At 38.8% G+C, this 21,444-nt stretch overlaps 1 protein-coding gene across 1 annotated transcript in view; it reads right to left on the bottom strand.

Annotated features, from left to right (window-relative positions):
* GPC6 (glypican 6) overlaps positions 1–21,444 on the bottom strand; it is a 1,130,094-nt gene that overhangs the window by 96,762 nt on the left and 1,011,888 nt on the right. The window contains exon 6 of the mRNA XM_059684950.1: positions 7,030–7,173. Coding sequence (XP_059540933.1) covers positions 7,030–7,173 — 144 coding nt within the window. The remainder of the gene's footprint in view (positions 1–7,029; positions 7,174–21,444) is intronic.

Raw genomic sequence — 21,444 nt, 5'->3', positions numbered from 1 at the left:
CTTAAGGCAGTGGTGTGGAATGAGCTTTCACATCTCCCGGGGAATTCTGCAGCCAGCACAGCTCTTCCTCTTCTTTCTCCCGTGGCATATAACCCAATGCAATTAAACACGGCCTTGCCTGAGCTGAAGGAGAGTCTATGCTCCTCGTAATCTTCCACATGCATGAAATAACAGCTTCCCAAGGATGTAAAATTCGGCCACTGTCCTTTGGGTGTGGGCTGAAAATTCATTCCACATAAGGAGCAAGCATTCCACTCAGGCTCCAACAGTGCATGCCACTAAATTAGATCTCGGCATCCTTCAAGCCCATGGAGTAAGCAGAACGTCCTGGAGATAAGCCATCATTTTATGTGTGTCTTATGATAGTCCTCACTTGGGCCTCATTGACCACAAGGGAGCTTGTGTCAGGCAACTCTCTGGCCTCCCACATGCTGCTAATGTTGCCTAGAGAAGGGCAGAAACCAGGAACCGAGACTAAATAAGTTGGGTGGTTTGATTTTAATGTTTTGTATTTTCTTCCTGCTTTGAAAGCTCACTGTATTTTGCTGCTGTTATGACCAAGGGTTCATTGAAAATGAGACTGGGGTGTCTCAGTGGGGTTTTGCAGCAAATAGATAAAGCGAGTTCAGGCAAGACTGGGCAGTTCACAGTCTGAAGTGGATTGAGCAGTAGCCATTTGTTTGCTGGGGTGAATGGAGCATAATTTATGCAGCTGCAGCAGAGGCTGAAAGCCAATCTGGCCTTGACCCATTTATCTTGAGAAAACTAATTAAAGTGGAGAATCTGGTGTACTGTTGTTATTGAGGTTTTAGTTTTTTCTCTTCGGGGCCAAGCAAAGACCGATGAGTGTGTGTGTATGTTTGTGTGTATGTGTGTGTCAAAGTGGAAGGTGGGAAATATCAGTTTCACCTAAAGATAGTGGCCGAGGCTCTAGATAATAAAGCAGTTTCTTAAACACAGCCTGACATCCTTTTGAAATGCAAACTAGTGGCTTTAGCCGGATGCAGAATCCTTTGAGGTGACAATGAAATGCCATGGCAATTTAAAAGGAACAACAGTTCCCTGAATCCTTACAACCAAGACTTCCTAAATCACACCAAAATGGCCCTGAAGAGGCATGGAGGAACATTTTTATGACCAGCACTTTACTCCGAAACTTGTATTAATCATCAGGCAGGAAATGATGCCAGAATGTGAGTTGCTTTGTCCATTTGGTTCCAAAACAATAAAATAAAGTGCATATCTTGCTATTTTGCAAGTACTTAAATCTATTTGTAATACTATTCACAGCATATTTTCACCAATGGCATACCAACAAATCTCAGAAGTTGTACTGTATTTTTGGAAGAATCATATCTAATAATAGACACCTGATTTTTTATTTTTATTTTTTTTGGGGGGGGGGAGGCTAAAGAATATATACGAGGAAAGCAGGGAAGTCCAACAGATAGGGTGTGGTGGGGGATAATATTATGTTTACATTTATTCTCATATGTTCAAGGAAGTCAGTCTTCTTGGGGAAAGCTACAAGGAGCATCATAACCATCAGATAGGGAGGGTGAACTGGCTCAACTGCTGTAAAATCTGAAGTTATCCAGGGAATGTGTTGGGAAGGGCAGGCACAGGCTATCTGAACTGGAGCTTCTCTAGGTATATCAATTGGACCAAACTAATAGGACCCTGACTTGTCCCACTCATAATGTTGTCTCCTCCCATTTCCGTTTTAGCACCAGGTAACCTTAAGTTATCCGTTTTCCTGTTCTTTCCTCAAGGTCTTTCCTTATAGAGTATTCCTGTTCCAGGTTTACCTCTTAACTTTCTCACCTCATCCAAATGCCCTGGGCTCAGAGACCTAAAGTGATAAATAGTGATACCACTCAGGAAACAATTTCCCTTTAAGTGACTTTTAAAGGAGGAATTTTAGACATAGTGTTACCATGGCCAGGCTGACATCCAGCACCAGGACATCATAGGTGGACTGCATGAACAAATGTGTGTCCATCAGGTGAGAATCACTTTCCTCTTGAGTTCATGATGCTATGTAGGGGTCACATCTTTGTTGTAGGGTAGTACCCACATGGAATGGTGTGAAAAATCAGATTAGGGAACATATCTATCTGATTATTATGGTTAACTAGAGGCCCGATGCATGAAATTCATGCAAGAGTAGGCCTTCCTTCCCCCGTCTGCTGGAGCCGGCTTCCCTCCAGCTGCCTGCGGGCACCCAGGACCTGGGTTTCGCTCTAGCCCTGGCTTTGTTCGGAATGATGTCTGGTCTAATTAGCATATTACCCTTTTATTATTAGAGATATGTAAAGTTAGGTAAGAGAACCTTGGCATTCTTGTCCTCAGCCCCAATACAAATGCTTTGCAGTAAAAGATATCCAATGCTTCCTTCCTAAATCCTGTAAAAGATATCAGTAAATTCAAATAAAGAAAAAATAGAGTAAACAACCCAGACCAAAAACTCTTCTAAACCCCTAAACTCTCTATGTCCTTGTTAATGAAAAAATTAGCTCCTTATGCATGAGAGCTGAGGTTGATTTGCTTTTATTATTAGTAATTATTCACTCAGCACAAAAAGAAAAAATCAATATCCATGTAGTGGAAAGAGCTAGTTTTTCAGGCAGACTACACATAGTCTGAACATTCGGATAGAATTAAATCACCCATCAAATGAACCAGTCTTACACAAAGTGTAGACTGAAAACCTTGCCCTTGGGAAAGAATTCCAAATGGTCGTTTACCATAAATACCAAGAGAGGAGGCTACTAAACCCATTGGTCATGCGCAGTGTTCAATTGGCTTGCTAGACAATTTGGAAAAGGGAGGTGGAGGTGGAATTTCTCAGGAACTCTCCAGAATGAGTGTACAAAGACAAATGGGAATGAGAGGAAGAAGAAGACCAAGCTTACACTATGTTGCATTGTCCTCCACACAATCCTCTGGGAAGCAAGAGGAAAACAAATTTAAAGAAAAAAGAAAGAGAGATTATTCTATACATAATAGCACAGCACAGGTACAATGCTTAGCTTTGTAGGTGACATTCTACCCACCAACCCCCACCCCAAACTCCCTCAGATTGAGCAGTAGAATATTTTAGAAATCTGCACACACAGGACAACATGGAATACTTACTGGAGATTAATTTGTCTAAATCATCACCAACTTGAACTAACTTCCAAGTCTGTGTTGTTGTGTTTTTTTTTGTGTGTGTGTGTTTTAGTCCACTTTTATAAACTATATTCCTCCAAGATATACAATTCAAAGTACATTTTTTCTATAATGAATCAGCTGGAGTAACAGACACTCCCTGCACAAGTGTGTCCAGGAACCATGTAGCATGTTGTGCTCTCACTTTCTGAGCTGTACAACTAATTGACTTTTACAAGAGTAATCTGAAATACTTCTGTATGCTCGGATTCTAAAAATTGAGATAGCTTGTGTTGATTTATTTTTATACTCTCTGCCTCCACTGAAATGCTTTAAAAGTCATAGTTTTACAATCAAATTATTTTAGAGAATTCATGGAGGATAGAGTTAAGACAAAAGGAAGAGATCCAATCTCTTCCTTCATGCAGATAATCACCTCTGGTCTATTTAACTAACCTCATCACAACCCGGTGCTGTAGAAGTACTGTCAGGTTGAGTGTTGGTGACAGGAGACACATGATGGTGGGAGCGGACTGTTAAACAAATTAGTTGATGACATTAATATCTCCAACAAATCAGGGCTGCTGGCAGGAAGGACTGTGATATTCTCTGATGAGTCAGCTTTTCATTAGCAGCTGAATTTATACAAATATATTCATTCATTATTGAATAATAAAAATAACTTTTGGATAGTATGTCTGAAAGCTACTGACTACCAAAACTATTTCTTCTGCACATATAATTTTAGAGAAATGGAACATTTACCTCCACTAAACAGAAACAAATGGCAATGTTTCTTAGAGACATAAAAGAATTTACAAGGTTCCTTATAAATGTAATAGAGGTTAAATGATGGAATTAATGTATTTTTAAGAGAGAGTTTGTTTTGTTTTCAATTATTTCACATAAATTTTAGCAGCAGTTTATCCTGCTTGGGGTTAGTAGCTTTATTTCTAAAACCCCATAATTGTCAGTTCACATAAAAAATAGTTTTACAATAACTGACATAAAAACAGCTATCAACAGAACCCAAAGTTAATAGCCCAGGTACCAATTTGAAATGGAGTAAGAGCAATTCTCTGAGAGCTCTCTAGTTATTTTCCTTGGGTGAAAGGGGCGGGTGGAGTATTCTTTCGATGCTGCCCTCAGAAGCAGTGTCTCTGCTGAAACACTCAGAGAGACTAAAGGAAGTCTTTTCCAGTTATTCTCCCTTTCTGGGACACATGCTTCTTATAAATATTCAGGAAACATCCTTCCAGGGGAAAATTACGACAGGAGTAGGTAACATGAGACTTGTTTATAAACAAGGCTGTGCTGGATAGGCCTGCCGGGGTAGTTCACCAGTGCGTGTGTCTCCAGGAGGATTTTGTCTGACTGTTGCACAGCGCGGGCTGGTTACTTCTTCACCCTTTCACTATTCAGAGTTCTGTTTTACCCGCAAAGGGAAGAGCCTTGGGGGAGCCAAAGGCTGCAAAGGGAGAATCTGATGTGAGCTTCATTCTCACTTGTGTTTCTCAAGAAATAACCTTGCATAGCTCCTTTTGATTGGAAAACGTCCCTTGCTCGAAGGGGCTGGGAAGGTAACTCCAGTAGGCTTATGGCTGACTGTGAATGACAAATTGCTAATTCTTACAATTTAGGAAGGAATCAGAATTTAATTCAATAGAAAATTAATAAAACCTGCATCCTTCCTTTATAGGTCCTGAAGCCACGCCTATAAGGAAGTACTACTTGCGGTCACAGAACATTTTAGGATGAAATTAGCTTATTGATTTAAATTCATATGCATTGAACTAGTTCTTATGCACTGAGTCTGATCCTTGTTTGTGATTAACCATTACTAATTCTCCTTAGAAAAACATTGCTTAAAAATATTTTTGGAGGCACATAAAATAGAAGAGCTTAAATCAGGTTGCTACTTGCAAGTACTCTTCAAGATTTTTATATTCGGGGCATTTTGAAGATCCTCAATAAAATTCCTGTATAAAAGCTTCAAATTTCAATTTTCCTATCTACCAGATTTTAAACATCACGTGAAATTTTCAAAATGCTGATGCTTTATTTAGGTTGTGCTAAATTGCATAAATATTGTTGTTTTTTAGAAAAATTAATTTTCTTGCTCTACTTTCCTAGAAGCTCTACTTCCCTTGCTTCTATTTCAAAGGGGAAAAATAATTAGTACTCATAGATATCATTACATTGTTCAAATTCACTGTAATTTTAACTAAGGGTATAATGTACCCAAATTGTTTTTAAATGTTATTTTATTGTGGTAAGAACACTTAACTTGAGATTTACTCTCTTAACAGATTTTGAAATGCTTTACACAGTATTGTCATCTACAGGCACAACTTATCTATCTTCATTGTGTCCCAGTTCTTATACAAGTGTTTATGAAAAATCTGAAAAGCCTGAATTGGTCTAATAACTAAGCTGGAGCCAACTAAAATGGAAATAAAATGGGAGAGAGAAAGAGAGAGAGAACCCATACTCACCATTTTTGCTTCTCATTAAAAGGATCTAGACATACACAGGAATTTGTAAAGTAAAACCCCAAACAATGGAATCTTATGAAACCATCATTTCTTGAAAACTATTGGCTAGTTGTTTAGAGACATCTAATTGGTTGTTTAAAAGAAAAAAAAAGACTAATTTTAAACTTTTCCTGAAACTGTGAATAGAGAATTAACATAATCAAGGTAAAGTACAAGTTTGAAGCAATTACCCAGATGATTCCTTTTTCAAAACCTACACAAAAGAGGGAGGCTTATTGCTAATAAACTGTAATAAATTTATAACATAATTTAGTAGTTAACAATTCTATTTATCCCTTCTCATTGGCGCTTCGTGGATAGGCCTTTAATTGTAAGTACATTTGATTTTTATAGAGAGAATTGCTGATATGTACTTATTTTGAGGCCAAACTCAACCAATTTAATCTTATGAGTTCATGAGTTCTACACTACAGAAGAATATTAACTAAAATGATAAATTAATTTATTACAGTGACTAATAAAAATACTTTTTGTAATTGGAAATTGAGATCTGAGTTTATATGCCATAATCATATGTGGTTCAAGTGTTTTTATGATCTTAAGGCTCTCATCTGCTAATTTTACATCAAGATAATTGGCAAAGCAACATTAACGGCACTTACGATTACAGGTATATAAATTGTTTATAGTACTATAAATATTATAAGTTTCACTGAAAATAATCAGGCAGTATTTCTCTTAAATTATGAGATTTTCATTTCTTGTCATAAGATTTGATGCTTAAAACATTAAAGTTGTGTTTACTACGTTTATGGTTGTACAGTATTCTCAAAGTAAATTGCTTTGTTGCTAGAGACCATTTGACACACATTTAAATGGATCAAAGAGTGACTGTTTCTAAGAATTCCAACTTTTAAAAGATACACACACACACATACACACCAATGGTATTTCTTTCACCTTGATTTGGGTCTCTTGGCAAGGTCTTCCATACAGAAAACTTTCCATATAAGGAGAATTCATAATAAAGTCCCACTACCATAATTGAATAAATAACTGAAGCAAATGAATGAAAAATGTGCTATTGTATAATTATATTGCTGGGAGACAGAGTAACTTAGTCTTCAAATTAATATTTCAGAAGAAATATGAAGTTGAAAATCTGGCCTTTGCAGGAGTGGATTAATGGTGATAAGACTTCTTAAATAATCTAATTCTTGACCTAAAAGGAAGATCTCATTACTTTTCAATATTCTAATTAAGACTAGGAGCAGATATCAGAATGAGATGACCTTCACAACCAACTTTTCCCCATCACGTCTTGTGAAGAATAGCCCGTAACAGACAGCGGCCACAAGGCCATCTATCTGCGAGAACTCACCAGCCGGTCCAAGCTCGTGCCTGCTGCAGTTGTCGGTCTTTCCTCGGGATTGTAAGGCCTGAACCGTGTATTAAAATTTTCAGGAGCTGAGCGGGCAGACCTGAGGGCTGGAGCAGGCTTGGGTTGGCCACATCCCTGAAAGACCTGGAAGAAACATGGAAAAGTTAACTCGGTTGCACAATGCATTTCTTCCTAAGATCATGATGTGGAAGCATGCAATGCAATGGCTTTCACGTTTTTCATGGCACTTTTACTTTCAATAAACTCTGATTTTGAAATTTAAACAAATCCAACCACTTATATGACACAAAATTACCCAGACAGATACAAAGTGACTGACGCTCAGATTCTTCAACAAAATAAGTCAACCCTCATTATTTACAAATTTCATATTTGTGAATTGGCCTACTCACTAAAATTAATTTGTAAGCCTCAAATCCATACCCATGCACTTTTGCAGACATAAGCAGAGTGACAACATTTAGAGTTGCCCTACATGTATGTTCTCAGCTGAGTTCGAACACAGAGGTGCTCTGCCTTCGACTTGATTATCAGATCGACTGTTGCCTCACCACAGTGCTGTGTTCAAGTAACTCTTATTCTACTGAATAACGGCCCCAAAGTGCAAAAGCAGTGATTTGGATATGGCAATTCAGATGTGCTAAAGAGAAGCAATAAAGTGCTTCCTTTAAGTGAAAAGGTATGTATGCACAGGAAAAAAAAGATAGTATACATTGGGTTTGGTACTTATCTGAGGTTTCAGACCTTCAATGGGGGTGTTGCAACATACCCCCCATGGATAAGAGGGAACTACTGTGTTAAAAATAGGAAATGTAATAGTTACTTCATACAATGCTTGCAGGATTAAAGGAATTGTATCCCAGACATTTTTATATACTTGAATTTGGCATTTGATAAACATCCATTTGGAATTCTTATTATCGTGACAACTTATTATTGTATTTCATGCATAGCCTATAAGATAAAATAACTTCAGAATAATGAGAACCTCTACCAGATGAATTCTTTGGAAACATCTTCTTGAGCAATGGTGTGGAAATAGGACTAGCAAAGTTGGTGAAATCCATATAATGATAGTTTCCTCTAATTTTGTTGCTGACAGCTGTTCATGTCACAATTGGGGTTGCTGTGGGAAATCAAACATATAATTGTAATGACCTAAGGGACGGTACCGGCAGATCTTCTCTACAGTGATTTCACTCAGGGTGGTGTGGGGATACCTACTTTGCTGTTTTTAGAAACTTCCCACTCTCTGCTGGTTGAGAGATAATGCCTTTACCAGAATTCCAGGAAATACAGTAACATTTTCAGGAAATTTTGATGAAGTCTAATTTTATGTTTCTCCCATTTCTACATAGGAGATGATTCTATTCCTAGATATGTATATTTTTTCCCCAGTAAACTTTTTGGGACTACTGACATCAGCTAATTCTTAAGTTACATGTGTAAGTTTAGAACATATTCCTTCTGGTTTTGTAATTTGATTCTGTGTTGTTTAACTTTAAAGTAAGCATTTTTTCATCAGGCATATTATGGGATTTCACTGAAGTACACAGAGAGCTCTTGAGTTCTATTCCCAGCGACAAATTCCACCTTGAGACACAATTCATTTGGTTTTACCACTACAGGTCATTTCTCTTGTGCCGTATTCAAAAGTTCTCCTTTAGCTCTGCATTCTGTAGAGCCGAACGCTTTGTCTTGGCATTCCTGGAGATTGGTCTTAACACACTATTGATTATTCCTCTCTCACACAATATCTGAGGTTGATGGTGTAAACCAGCGTGATAAAGATAGCGGGCCCCTTTCTCCCTTGTGCCTCAATCACTTCCCAGCGGCAAGGTCACTGCTGAGGGAGGGCATTAACGTTTCCAAAGCTCCAGGGTTCGTGGAGTGTGCTATCATGGATAGCTCTGAATATGACAGCTGGCTTTTTAGAAAGTATAACGCCCTGAGGCAAAACCATACTGATGGCCTCGCCGAGATTTCTTGAAGCCAGGTACCAAAAGAGTTAACAGACCTTCTTAATTCGCCCTTTGGGAAAAATCTGGCTCACTGGTTTAAGTTAGATAAAAGGAACAAGACATGCTCTGAAAGAATATGCGTGATCTAGGAGACATTTCATCACAACAGAAAATCTTACCACTTGTTTGGAATGGGGGTGGGAGGTATTAATTATAACAACAGAATATAGGTTGCTTAATATCGCCCAGCAGCTTTCCATCATTTGCATCAGGTTTGGATACTGATGATGGCTTCAGAGAGGAAATTGCCAGATCTATGATCCAAACTGAAGAAAACAGTAACTCACAATTATGGAGACCTACGTAAAAATCTGGCACCATATGTCAAAGATGAATCTAGAGGTCCTTCAACACAGAGTCTATTATACCCTCAGAAAAAGGGACTTGTCAGAAGAAAAGACATTTTAGTGTGGAAATGCTAAGTTGGAAGATCAAGAACTGTTTTCAGAATTTTACAAAACCTAAAGGGAACAGTGGCAAAGGAGACCAGGGCATCAACTTGCCCTGTGTTCACTTGGGCATGATTAAAAGCATGTGTGATTCTCATGTGGAGAGTATTTCTTTTTATTTATTTATTTTTTAAAAAATATATTTTTATTGACTTCAGAGAGGAAGAGAGAGGGAGAGAGAGAGAGAAACATCGATGATGAGAAAGAATCATTGATTGGCTGCCTCCTGCACACCCCACACTGGGAATCTAGCCCACAACCCAGGCATGTGCCCTGACAGGGAATTGAACCGTGACCTCCTGGTTCATAGGTTTACAAAGCTGACCAGGTGTGAAGAATATTTCTTAAACAACACATATCTGTCATACAACCTAGATGACTCAGAAAGTGACAATAATTTCATTTTTAATACATGCAATCTGTTGGCTAGACAAAGTATTATTAAAGCACGGGATTCACATGGTGGGTGACCAAAGGGGTTCTTGTGAAGAACATTCGGACTGTCTCAGATTCTTTTCTGAGCTTGCTATAGCAGCAGTGCAGTTAGACTACATTCTGTGGCTCTAGAGGCCCAGGGCTGCATTATTCTCAAAGACCAATGAACCTTTTTCCTGGTGGTCTGGGTACCCTAATGTTTACTATTTGGAGTAAGGGAAGAAACTGAAGGGGAGTTATGTGGGAGAAGGGGCCTTAGGTTAAACGAGTGGTGGTAGATCAAGATTCTCTGCATAGTGATCAGGGCTGGAGATGCAGATCTGGATCATGAGCCTAAAGATGGTATTGAAAGGCCTGAAACTGGTCCCATTTTCCAAGGGCAAGTATGTAGATAGGTGGCAGATGGGGCTGAGGACAGCTCTGGGCCATGCCAACTTCAGAGGACCCTCCTTGAGCCTTAGTTGACTGCTTTGTCAAACGGAAATAAGAATATTATTTATCACGCAGATTGGCTCTGATAATTAAAATGCAACACCCAATGCAGAAAACAGAAAAGCCAATGTCTTGGAAAATTGGTGCTTGGTAATAATGAGATAATTATATCATTCCATGGTTTGTTCTTTCTAGAAGGTTTGAGTTCTGAATAAGAAGATTTGAAGGGGGCGGGGGAGAGGGCACACTCATGTGGGCTGATGTTTCTTAAATGTTTTCCACACAATATTATTTCCAGGAGCTAGCAGCAGTTACGTAAACAATAGAATCCATGAGTCAAAGTTGAATGAAGTATTTTAGCCGGGCTTCCTTATGCTAACATGTGCAGTGACTTGTCAAAAGGGAGATCATTTGTAGTGTTTCCCAACATTATTTGGCCCAGGAGGTTCTCACATGATGGAGACATACACTGTGAGGCTTGTTTCAACTGGCCAAGAGAAGAAGGGATTTGGATGTAATTGCATTTACTTAGAGGTTTTTGTGAGCCATTCCACCAGCCACTACCTTTAAGTTGAGAGAAGAAATATTATTTTAAGAGACTCAAGGTCTTCTCTTCACAGCTGAAGTTTCTAGAGAATACAGCTTTAGGCTAAGCCACCTCATTGTGGAACAAATCATTAGCTCTATTCCTTGTAGAAATGGAATCAGTATTACCTCCTGCCTGCCTCCCTCCAAGGGGTGTTGAAAGGATAATTAGATAATTTGGAAAAGTATTTGGAAGTCCCAATGCAGACAGATGCTACAGATAAACAAAGGAATTATCCTTCCCACGTAGCTGACTCGCAAAACCTGTGGATTTCCAGAAGGTATCTGGCACATGAATGCTCTCTTTTAAGAGGATTACTAAGATGATGTCTCAGAAGTCTGTTGGAATTCTGAGATTAAAGAAGCTGACATAAAAGATAGAAAGTGCTGAAAGAAGAAACCTTTATAAGGGACAAGAAAGAGAGGGAGGTGTGCTGATCACAGGTTCGAATGCTGTGTCTTAGGTTTCTCAATACAAGCACTTTTCCTTTAAGAATGTTGCAGCATCTCAACATATCTCCTTTAAAATAAACTAACATGATGTGTACTTTTTAAAAATATTTTTTATTGATTTTTTACGGAGAGGAAGGGAGAGGAATAGAGAGTTAGAAACATCGATGAGAGAGAAACATTGATCAGCTGCCTCCTGCACACCCCCTACTGGGGATGTGCCCACAACCAAGGTACATGCCTTTGACTGGAATTGAACCTGGGACTCTGGAGTCCACAGGCCGACGCTCTATGCACTGAGCCAAACCAGTCAGAGCAATGATGTGTACTTTTACAGAGGCACCCACAGCTTTATACCTACAACCCTGTCTTCTTTTATCTTTTGCAGGTTGATTATACGTCCACTGAAGCCATTGCTGGCAACCTGAGAAGCAGTGCCTTCAGATCAATCCTGTCTCAGCGCCTATGCTTTTAAAATATTCTGTCTTCTCAGTTTCTATTCAGTGAGCTTTTATTATGGTGGGAAAGTGGTTGCTAGCCCCATAAATTGTGCTGAAATTTGCAAACAACTCTAATGTTTTATATTAACATAGGTGGCAGTTAATGCTACCTAGATTTAATTGGAATTGATGTTTTGAGAGTAAGGATTTTTTATTTACTTATTAGATTCTAATTTGTATTACAGTGTTAATGAATGAACTATTTGTTAGGCGACCACTTGGGGAATTCAAATCTATTGGGTTTGTTCCCAGGGAAACAGAAGCTATCATATCTGTATTGGCTCCACACATATTTTCATGAGACAGTTGTAAGGTCATAATAGAAAGGTCATGAATGACAGTTTAAAATCTTGGAGTCCTAACTTTGGTATTTTTCCTTACACCTGTGCTACCTTGGGGGTCACACGTTCTCCCCAATTCTCAAGGCTGATGTGATAAAATAACAAGGTGCTTAAAAATACACTGAAAGGTACATAGATGTATTGTCATCTGAAGTGATCTGTAATTAAAGAGGACAACAACAGATGACAAATCAAATATATGGATTTTGCAGAGTGATGCATGAATAATTTAAGCTTCACGAAGGATAGGATCTTATGCATTTTGCTCATCTCTGTATCCCAGAACCTGTAAGAGATCTCACTATACAACATGTGTTTGAAAAATGAATTGGGAATAAAAATCCATGAATAAATAAAAATATTATAATTTCTCCCTTTTGCAAACATTTATTGAAGGCAATGGGGAGGTGGATTTCTGTAAAGAGAAAGGAGATTGGAAAGAAAAGAGAATTCACTAACTGAGCATTGGGATGGGCCAGACACTCACCATGCTGTGTGTTATATACACTTGTCTCAATCAATCACCTCTTCAAAATCAAAGTTTAACCTTTCTGCCTTCAGAAAATAAAATGAATCATGCATAAAAAAAATCATTTGATGTTTCCTTACTCCATTTCTGTGCCAAACTAAAGCAAAACTAAAGCAATAACTTTAACTTGATAACTATAACCAAAAAAAATCCTGTTTTCTTTTTTTGTCATGCAGATTATTTTATTTAACTTAATTTATTGAGGTGACACTGGTTCACAAAACCATACGGATTTCAAGTGTACAACTCAATAAAACATCATCTACACATGGCAGCATGTGCTCATTGCCCCAAGCAAAGTCTCTTTCCATTCCCATTTCTGCCCGCTTTTGCCCACCTCCACCTACTTCCCTCCCCCCTTCCCCTCCGGCTTGCACCACACTGTTGTCTGTATCTATGTGTTACGGATATGTGTTTTTTACTTAATCCCGTCACCTTCTTTCATCCAGTTCCGCACTCTGACAGCGGCCAGTCTGTTTCATGTACCCGTGCCTCTGTTTCTATTTTGTTTGTTAATTTGTTTTGTTCACTAGATGCCACGTGTAAGTGAGATCATATGGCATTTGTCTTTCTCTGACTGGCTTATTTCACTTAGCATAATAATCTCCAGGTCTATCCATGATGTCTCAAAAAGTAAGATTTCATTTTTTTAATGGCCATGTAGTATTCCATTGTGTAAATGTACCACAGTTTTTTTTTTTTAATCCACTCATCTACTGATGGACAAGGGCTGCTGCCAAATCTTGGCTATTGTAAATAATGCTGCAATGAACATAGGGGTACATCTATTCTTTTGAATTAGCATCTAGGGGTTCTTTGGATATATTCCCAGAAGTGGGATTGCTGGGTCATAAGGCAGTTCCATTTTTAATTTTTGAGGTAACTCCATACTGTTTTCCACAGTGGCCGCACCCATGTGCCTTCTCATCAGCAGTGTAGGAGGGTTCCCTCAGAGTCATTCTGACAGGCCTGAGGTGATGGCTCATTGTGGATTTAATTGGCATCCCTCTGGAAGGTCCTGTTTCTTGATCATTTGCTAATTGCTACTCACTTTGCTTGACAAGCCCATGAGAGAGCAGAGGACTTTCTGTACAAAAGAGTCAGGTGGGCAAGCCAAGCGCCTGGGTTCTAGAGGGAACTGGGAGCACATCTCAGGCACTGGCTGCTTCCCACAGCAAAGTGGACAACAGCGTGGGCTGGGGCAGAACCTCCCTTGCACCGCAGTGGTTGCGGGTAGCACAGTCCTGCCCCCACCTGTCTGGGTTCAGCACGGAGCTGGTGGCCTTTTCTCCAAGTGGAAGTGAAATGTGGAACTGAAATGGGAGAGTGAAGGGACGTCCACTTATCATTAGTAAATAGATGTGAAGTTAAAATACTTTAAAAAAAAAACCATTTCATTAACAGTAGCAGCAAGAAGAGCTAGCTATGTCATCACCACCATATAAGATTAAAGCAGTACCTAGAACCTCATTTCACATGTTTTTTCCTCTGGTTCCTAACAGTATTCTGCTAATAGCCTTTGAAGTTTTTTTCCCCTGAATATAAATTTAAAACATTTAAATACGGACTTCTTCTTTAGCTATAAAATCATTATACAATGTTTGTGATTGCACAAACGTTTTAAATATCAGGGTGTTTTAGTTTTATACTTGCAATAGTTTGGCAATTTCCTTGATGGATTGCCTTTTAAGAAAACAGGTTTTCATTCTTATGTCTCAGAACAATCTCTCATCTTCTTTCATATTTCCTCCCCTCTCCCTCTCGCTTCCTCTCTCGTTCTCTTCCTCTCTTTGTTCCCTGATTCATGTTTTTCTTTCCTTAAATGTTGATTATAATGGCCCCTTGGCCAAGTTCTCTGGCAAACTCTAAGACACTAGATGGGTTTAGGATTCTGTGAGGAGAATTCTGGGTTGTACTGAATCAAGTTAAATAATCAGTTTCAGTTTTGGCTGCTTTTCATTGGCTTCATTTTTTCCAACTCCAGCTACCACGTCAGTTTTAAGGTTTTGATAATCTGCTCTGATGCTTACGCAGCTGGGTTCCAGAATATGTCAGATTGCTGCATACTTCTTAAAATCAGTTCTTCCATAAAATAAATTTTTTCCATTTGCTTGAGAGATGATTTTTTTTTCCTTTGAAGCTTTTGCATTCTTTAAGCAACAGACATCTTGATATTTCCTCCCAAATGGTGGAAAAGCACAAAGCGCTTTTTGAGTGTGGAGAGAAAGAAACCCTGATCCCGTTGGCCTAGCTAAATGATTATTTCATATCCTCTTTGTTTATAAGGTTTAAAGTGATTCTCTACGAATCACTTTGCAAAATTTACATAAACATGTAAGTTTCATCAGCCTGGCTTTGTGTCATCATTCAACCTGCCATTCAACAAATGGTGGTTGTGTCACGAAGGCTGGACATAGGTGGCTGGAGATATGCCAACTAGACATGGCCCTGTGCTCATGAGGTACTGATAAGAAATCAGGCCATTACGACAGAATGTAATAACTGTGATGGGAGAACCCAGGAGGGAGAACTAACCCAGCCTGGAGAGTGAGAGAAAGATTCCTAGAATAGCCACGGTGTGCTGGACAGAGCTGGTTCTTACCGGCTCACAAGACCACTTGTTAAATTTTCAGGAATTTTGCAATCCAGTCATTAAACACAATGATTATTAAAAGTTAAATTGTATGCACTTAATATTATATAAATTATATTGAAAACAAAGGTCCTATACAATCACAACTTATTATTTTCTAATTGCTTACTATTATCTATGCTCTGAGGCTACTCACGCCAATTCTATGCTGAGGTTACTTACATACAACCATATAGTGGGGTACTACTCTGTGTTCAGTGACATCATGCTGGGTAGCTTGAAATCAACACAGAAATTGGGAAACACTACAAAGTAGCATGTTTCCTATGGACAGCGGCCAGTCTACCACTGAATCTTGCCTGGGAAGTGAAGAACTAGTTGGAGTACGCCTGGCAAATGGTGTGTATTTGGAGTGGGGGGTGGAGAAGATAGCATGTTACAGGATGAGGGAACAGCAAGTACAAAAGCATATGGATAATAGAGGATGGTTCTGAGCCACAGAGCCAAGGCTGTCCCATATATCTGGTACATATAGAGGTTCTCTTACCTCCTCGATTAAAGCTTCTATTAAGACTCAGGCTTTGTAGGTCTTATTCACTACGACCTCTACCCACAGCATCGAGTATGGTACTCACATGATAATAGATGCTCAATAAATATTTGCTTCAATAATATAAGGTGGGAGGAGTAGTGAGTACTGGGCCTGGAGGGCCACGGTGAGGACAACATCTTGCAGGATTACCTCTTGGCTTTATTCTAATGGCAACAGAACCATGGAATGATATCAAGCAGGGGAATGATGTGAACATATTTGCACTTTCAGGAATCCCTCTGGCTGCTGTGTGGGAAATGGATTGGAGTGTGGCAAAACCAAGGCAGGAAATTAATCAGGATTCTATAACCCATGTGTAAGGTGATAGAATTAGAGAGCTGCTGTGAATAAATTCAAGATATATTTAGAATGACTGTTCAATTGGTTTCCTTATGGATTGAGTATGAGGGTAAAGAAGAGGAGCCAGCAGGGTTTCTGGCAAGGACCCAAGAGCAGTAGGAGGCATTCTTTGGGATAGAGGACCCTGCGGAAGAGAAGGGTTTATGAGAGGACTGTGAGCTCAGTTTGGGGCAGGTACATTTGAGGTGGCAGGTGGAGGTGTGCAGCAGACAGCTGGATAAACAGATGTGATCGAGAGAGTAATCTGGGCTAGAGAGAGATTTGGGATGAAAACTCCTACTGCTGCTAAAGCAAACCCAGAAAATTGTGTCCCAGGCAGCCTGGATTTTCTACACAAGAATTCTTTTTGTCACTCACCCCAATGAACACTGTGTTTTAAAAAATATATTGTTTAGCTAGCAAGTGAAATGTATGAGTGAATAATTTATTGATTTTTTTCACTTTGCAGGGCATCTAAGCTACTTGGATAATGTTTAAGATATATTCTAGTACAATGAGGAGGTGATATGAAAGAGATGAAGATATTGTGCTAGAAGAAAGAGAAAACCATATCTTATTCCAAGTTTCCAGCAGAACAAGTAGCTGTAAGCACACATAAGTAGCTCCTTCACATGTTTAAATATCAACTGGCTGGGCAATGCCTGTACCAGGATCAAACCAGACTGCATATCCCTGAGAGAAGGGAATTGGTAAGTGCTGGGAATAACTGTGTATTTGTGAGAATGGGTAGAGGCCACTAACACTAACCCTGACACAGTAATCTACTGTCCACGGGAATCACAGTTCTAGGGAAGCTGTTCTCTTTAAGGCAGGAAGAGGTTGGAAGAACACTTTCAGGAGAGCGAGCAGATAACTTCTGTTCTTAAGAACGCTCTAAGTGTGTGTTAAAAACTGAACTGAGCTGCAATCACAGATTCTTGAGTATACTACAGTAAATGCAATCTTCTCATCTTTTGCCCTAAAGTTAAAATGAAAGAAAAGTCTTAGGATAAATCTCCTAAGGTTATGGATAATCAGGAGTTGTATTTTATCATCAAAAGGAGGAAAAAAATATTCCTTTTACCTGGAAGAAAAGTTAAAACTAGTTTGCTTTGGGTGCGTGTCCGATAAATACATCATAAGCAATTTTCTTGAAACTTCATTTTACTTTATAAAAAAATGGTGTCTCCTCTCCCTCTTATATCTAGCATCTGAAAAATCTGGTCCTATTATTCAGTAATGTTACAAACAAGAATGGGATGGATTCTCAGATTCTAGTTGTGTGAGTGTGTGTGTGTGTGTGTGTGTGTGTGTGTGTGTGTTTAAATATAGAAACGAAGGATCAAAGAATCAAAGATGTTTAAGGTCATTGCTTCTTGCTGGAATATTATAAGTAAGAGCTGATGGGAAGAATGTAAACTTTCAATAACCAGAAAAAAATTCTGAATTTAAAAATGACTGAGAGCTTGCTCTTTTTTTTTTTTTTTTTTTTTTTTTTAAGAAAACTAAAGAAGAAATAGAAATAAAGCTTTATAAAGTGCATGGCCATTGGCTTTTTTATCAGAGATCAGACAGAAGGGACTGAACCACTTGTCAGGTCAATTATTCCCTTAATGTAGGAATAATGTGATAGTAGGCAGAGGCCACTGAAATTCCTCTAAACCTTTGCTCTGCTGGCATTGGTGCTGCCGATACGCACAGGCCAGATGCCAGGCTGCCGACATGATCTGCACCTATTCTGTGCTTCCTTCTAGCCTGCTTCTTTCGAAGGTCTGATGACTAGACATTTATTCAGTGCTATGTCATAGGCCAGACAGAAGTCTGAGTCCCTTTTGAGGTGATTCTCTGCCATTGAAAATATCACATGCATGAGTAGACTTAAATGCAGGTGTGTTTATACTAAACCTGTTCATCTGATCTTAGATTCTAAAGATAAGTTACCAGACTTATATCGAAGAGGTAAAACCATGGAGTCAATGCTCTTTATAATTTCTGTATTATAGACATTTTCAATAACAACTAGTACAATGCTTAACTTTTATGAGTGGTTTTCATTTGACATAGTTCATGCTAAGCATTTTGCATGGATTATATCAGTTTACTCTGAAATGATCCCATGAATGAGTGCTACTAGCACCCTCATTTTTTTAGAAGAATATTTTGTTTTCATTTATTTTTATAAGTTTTAATTTTCAATTACAGTAGATAACCAATATTATTTCACTTTCAGGTGTACAGCACTGTGGTTAGATATTTATCCAATATATGAAGTGATCCCTCTGATAATTCAAGCAGCATCCTCCTTTTTAATGTGAATTACTTGAGTTTAGACAGATAAATAATTTGCCTTGTAACTTTTATGCAATTTTTAAGGATACTAGACTAACTTCAAGTACATTTAAGGTCATTTCTATTCCTTCTTGTTGAACTCTCTGTGGCATTATACTTCCATGTTCTGAATTCAATTACACAGAATGTACTGTTTCTTCCATGTGTAAAATGGCATGTTAAGGTGGCTCTCTGTAGAATGTAAGAATGAGCAAGATGTAGTTCCTGTCCTCCACTAATTTATAATCCCAGAAGGAGGAGGTAATTACACAAGTAACCACATCACAAAGAATAATGTTTACGGCCTTAAGGACACATGTAATACAGGGGCTCAAAGTTTTACATGTATGTTTAACATGTTTTACATGTATATATAAACATATTTATTTAAGCTAAATTCTAAAAAAATGTCCTCATAGCTAAAAAGAAGATACTTTTTTTCCATGTGAATTCCCAAGATGTTATTTCTACCTGAATATATTGAAAGGAAAAGTTCCATAGAAAAAAATGTTAAGTAGATGCCAGAAAAAGAAACCTAATCATTAATGAAAAGATAATGTATTAAATGTTACAGCTGGAAAGGGGACATTTCAATCAACCCCCCATTCTACAGATGAGGAAACGAAGACCCGCCAGCTAGAGGCGGAAATTATTATATTCCTTTTTTGTTCTCCGAGGCTTTTTCCCCCCGTCTTTATTTGAGCTTTAGATTCAGAAAGAATTGTCTGGAGAAAATTAAGTACCTGAAGAGCCATCCTGCTCTTCTCTAATGGGTTCTACCCTCGTCTGTAATAAGTATGAATTGAATGGATGGTTTCAATTGGAATTTAGTAAGTCTTCCTTCTTAATTTAGATTATATCTGACAAACCAATCTTTTCCTGGATTAGATTTGAAATTACTCCTAATATATTTAAGTTAGATCGAGTGAGATGAGTTTCATCTTCCCTGATAGGATAAGAAGGTGATTATCAACACATTTGAAATCCACAGGCAGAGATTCAAAGTTTTTTTCTTCCTTCTCTTGGGAACTTTCTGAAAGCCTGCAAATTCTTTGATTTGGGTGGGTAAGAAGAAGTGGTAGGATAATGAAGGAAATTCTCTTTGATGAAGACAGTGAAGTTGGTGAATGCAATAAGCTTAGTTGGGGTTTGAAGAACTAGCAGCTTGAGTTTCTTATCAGTAGGTTCCCTTTAGTAGGTTTCAGGTAACAGTGCTCTCTTACCTGAAATGGCTGGTCCCTCCAGTATTGAAATATGTCTAGTTCTGGGGGGAAGACACTGAGGAAACAGTGGCACACTGGGAAAATCTGTTTCTTTAGATCAGACAGTTCTGGGTTACAATCCCTGATCAGCCACTTGTTAGATTCAACACCTCAGACAAACTACTTAATCTCTCTAATATAACAATTTCTGCCTGTAAAACCAGGGAATGCATGCTTTTCAAGATGGCAGTAAGGATTTAAAATAAATATGCAAGGCATCTAGAAAGAGACTGACATAAAGGCAGAGAATCTGTTTTGTCCTTTGCTGTGTTTCTCATGCCTGGTAAACAGTAGATAATTTGTTGAATGAATATAGAAGTTGCTCAACTAATGGTAAGCATGATGATTATCATTGTTACCAGTGATTATTTGTCTAAAAAGAACCAACAAAAGTTTAAAAATGCTGCTCCTCCCAGTCTTTAAACATGTATACATATATCTATATTTACAAAAGCCTAATTGACTGGCCGACTGGCTGACTGGCCAATTGGCTGGTAGCTATGATGTGCAATGACCACCAGGGGGAAGATGATCAATGCACAGGCATGGAAATATGCTACAGACTGATGAATCTCAGAGGGAAAGGGGGAGGAGGGGGGTAGAAAGAGATTAACCAAAGAGCTTATATGCATGCTAGAGGCCCGGTGCATGAAATTGTGCACCAGTGGAGTCCCTAGGCCTGGCCTGAGAGGATCGGGCTAAAACTGGCTCTCTAACATCCCCCGAGGGGTCCTGGATTGCAAGAGGGTGCAGGCCAGGCTGAGGGACCCCACCAGTGCACGAGTCTGTGCTCTGGGCCTCTAGTATTACATAATATACACTATATATAGTATATTGTACAAAGCAAAAACAAATCAAGAGTTTGAGACGAGTGCCATAATGTTATTGCCAACATATTATGACTTGACTATAAAGATTGATTAGATTATATATATATATATATATATATATATATATATATATATATATATATATATATATAAAGCTAATAAGCAAAGTGTCCCCTCGGGAGTTCGACCGAGAGTTTGATTGCTCGCTATGATGTGTGCTGACCACCAGGAGGTGGAGCAGAATGAAGGGAGGCTCTGGCTGGCAGCCGGCAGCCAGGGAAGGGAGGCCCTGGCCAGCAGCCAGATGGAAGGCCCCGGCCGGCAGCCGGAAGGCCCTGATTGGCCCTGATCACTGGCCAGGCCTAGGGATCCTACCTGTGCATGAATTTCATGCACTGAGCCTCTAGTGTGTTTTTTAAAAGGAATGTCAGTGTGCCTTAGCCCTAATAGCTTAGCTGTGGGCTAAATAGGAGAGGAATACCTATAAAAACAGATCTAAGACAAGAGTGGAGCATGGGCATGCATAGTGGCAATGGGTCTTTTACTTAGTTTGTAATATAGCTAATTCATGATCTCAGTGATGAAGTATAAAAGATTTGCTCTTTCCTACTTCAGATATGATGAGAATCACTGTATTGGAGGAGGAAGATTTCATATCTAGAATTGTGGTGTGTTCATCTTTTGCCTTCAGATAGAAGAAGGGAGAAA

This window comes from Myotis daubentonii, chromosome 2, assembly GCF_963259705.1.
Source record: "Myotis daubentonii chromosome 2, mMyoDau2.1, whole genome shotgun sequence".
NCBI classification, from domain to species: domain Eukaryota; kingdom Metazoa; phylum Chordata; class Mammalia; order Chiroptera; family Vespertilionidae; genus Myotis; species Myotis daubentonii.
This window is presented reverse-complemented; position numbering and strand designations above follow the sequence as displayed.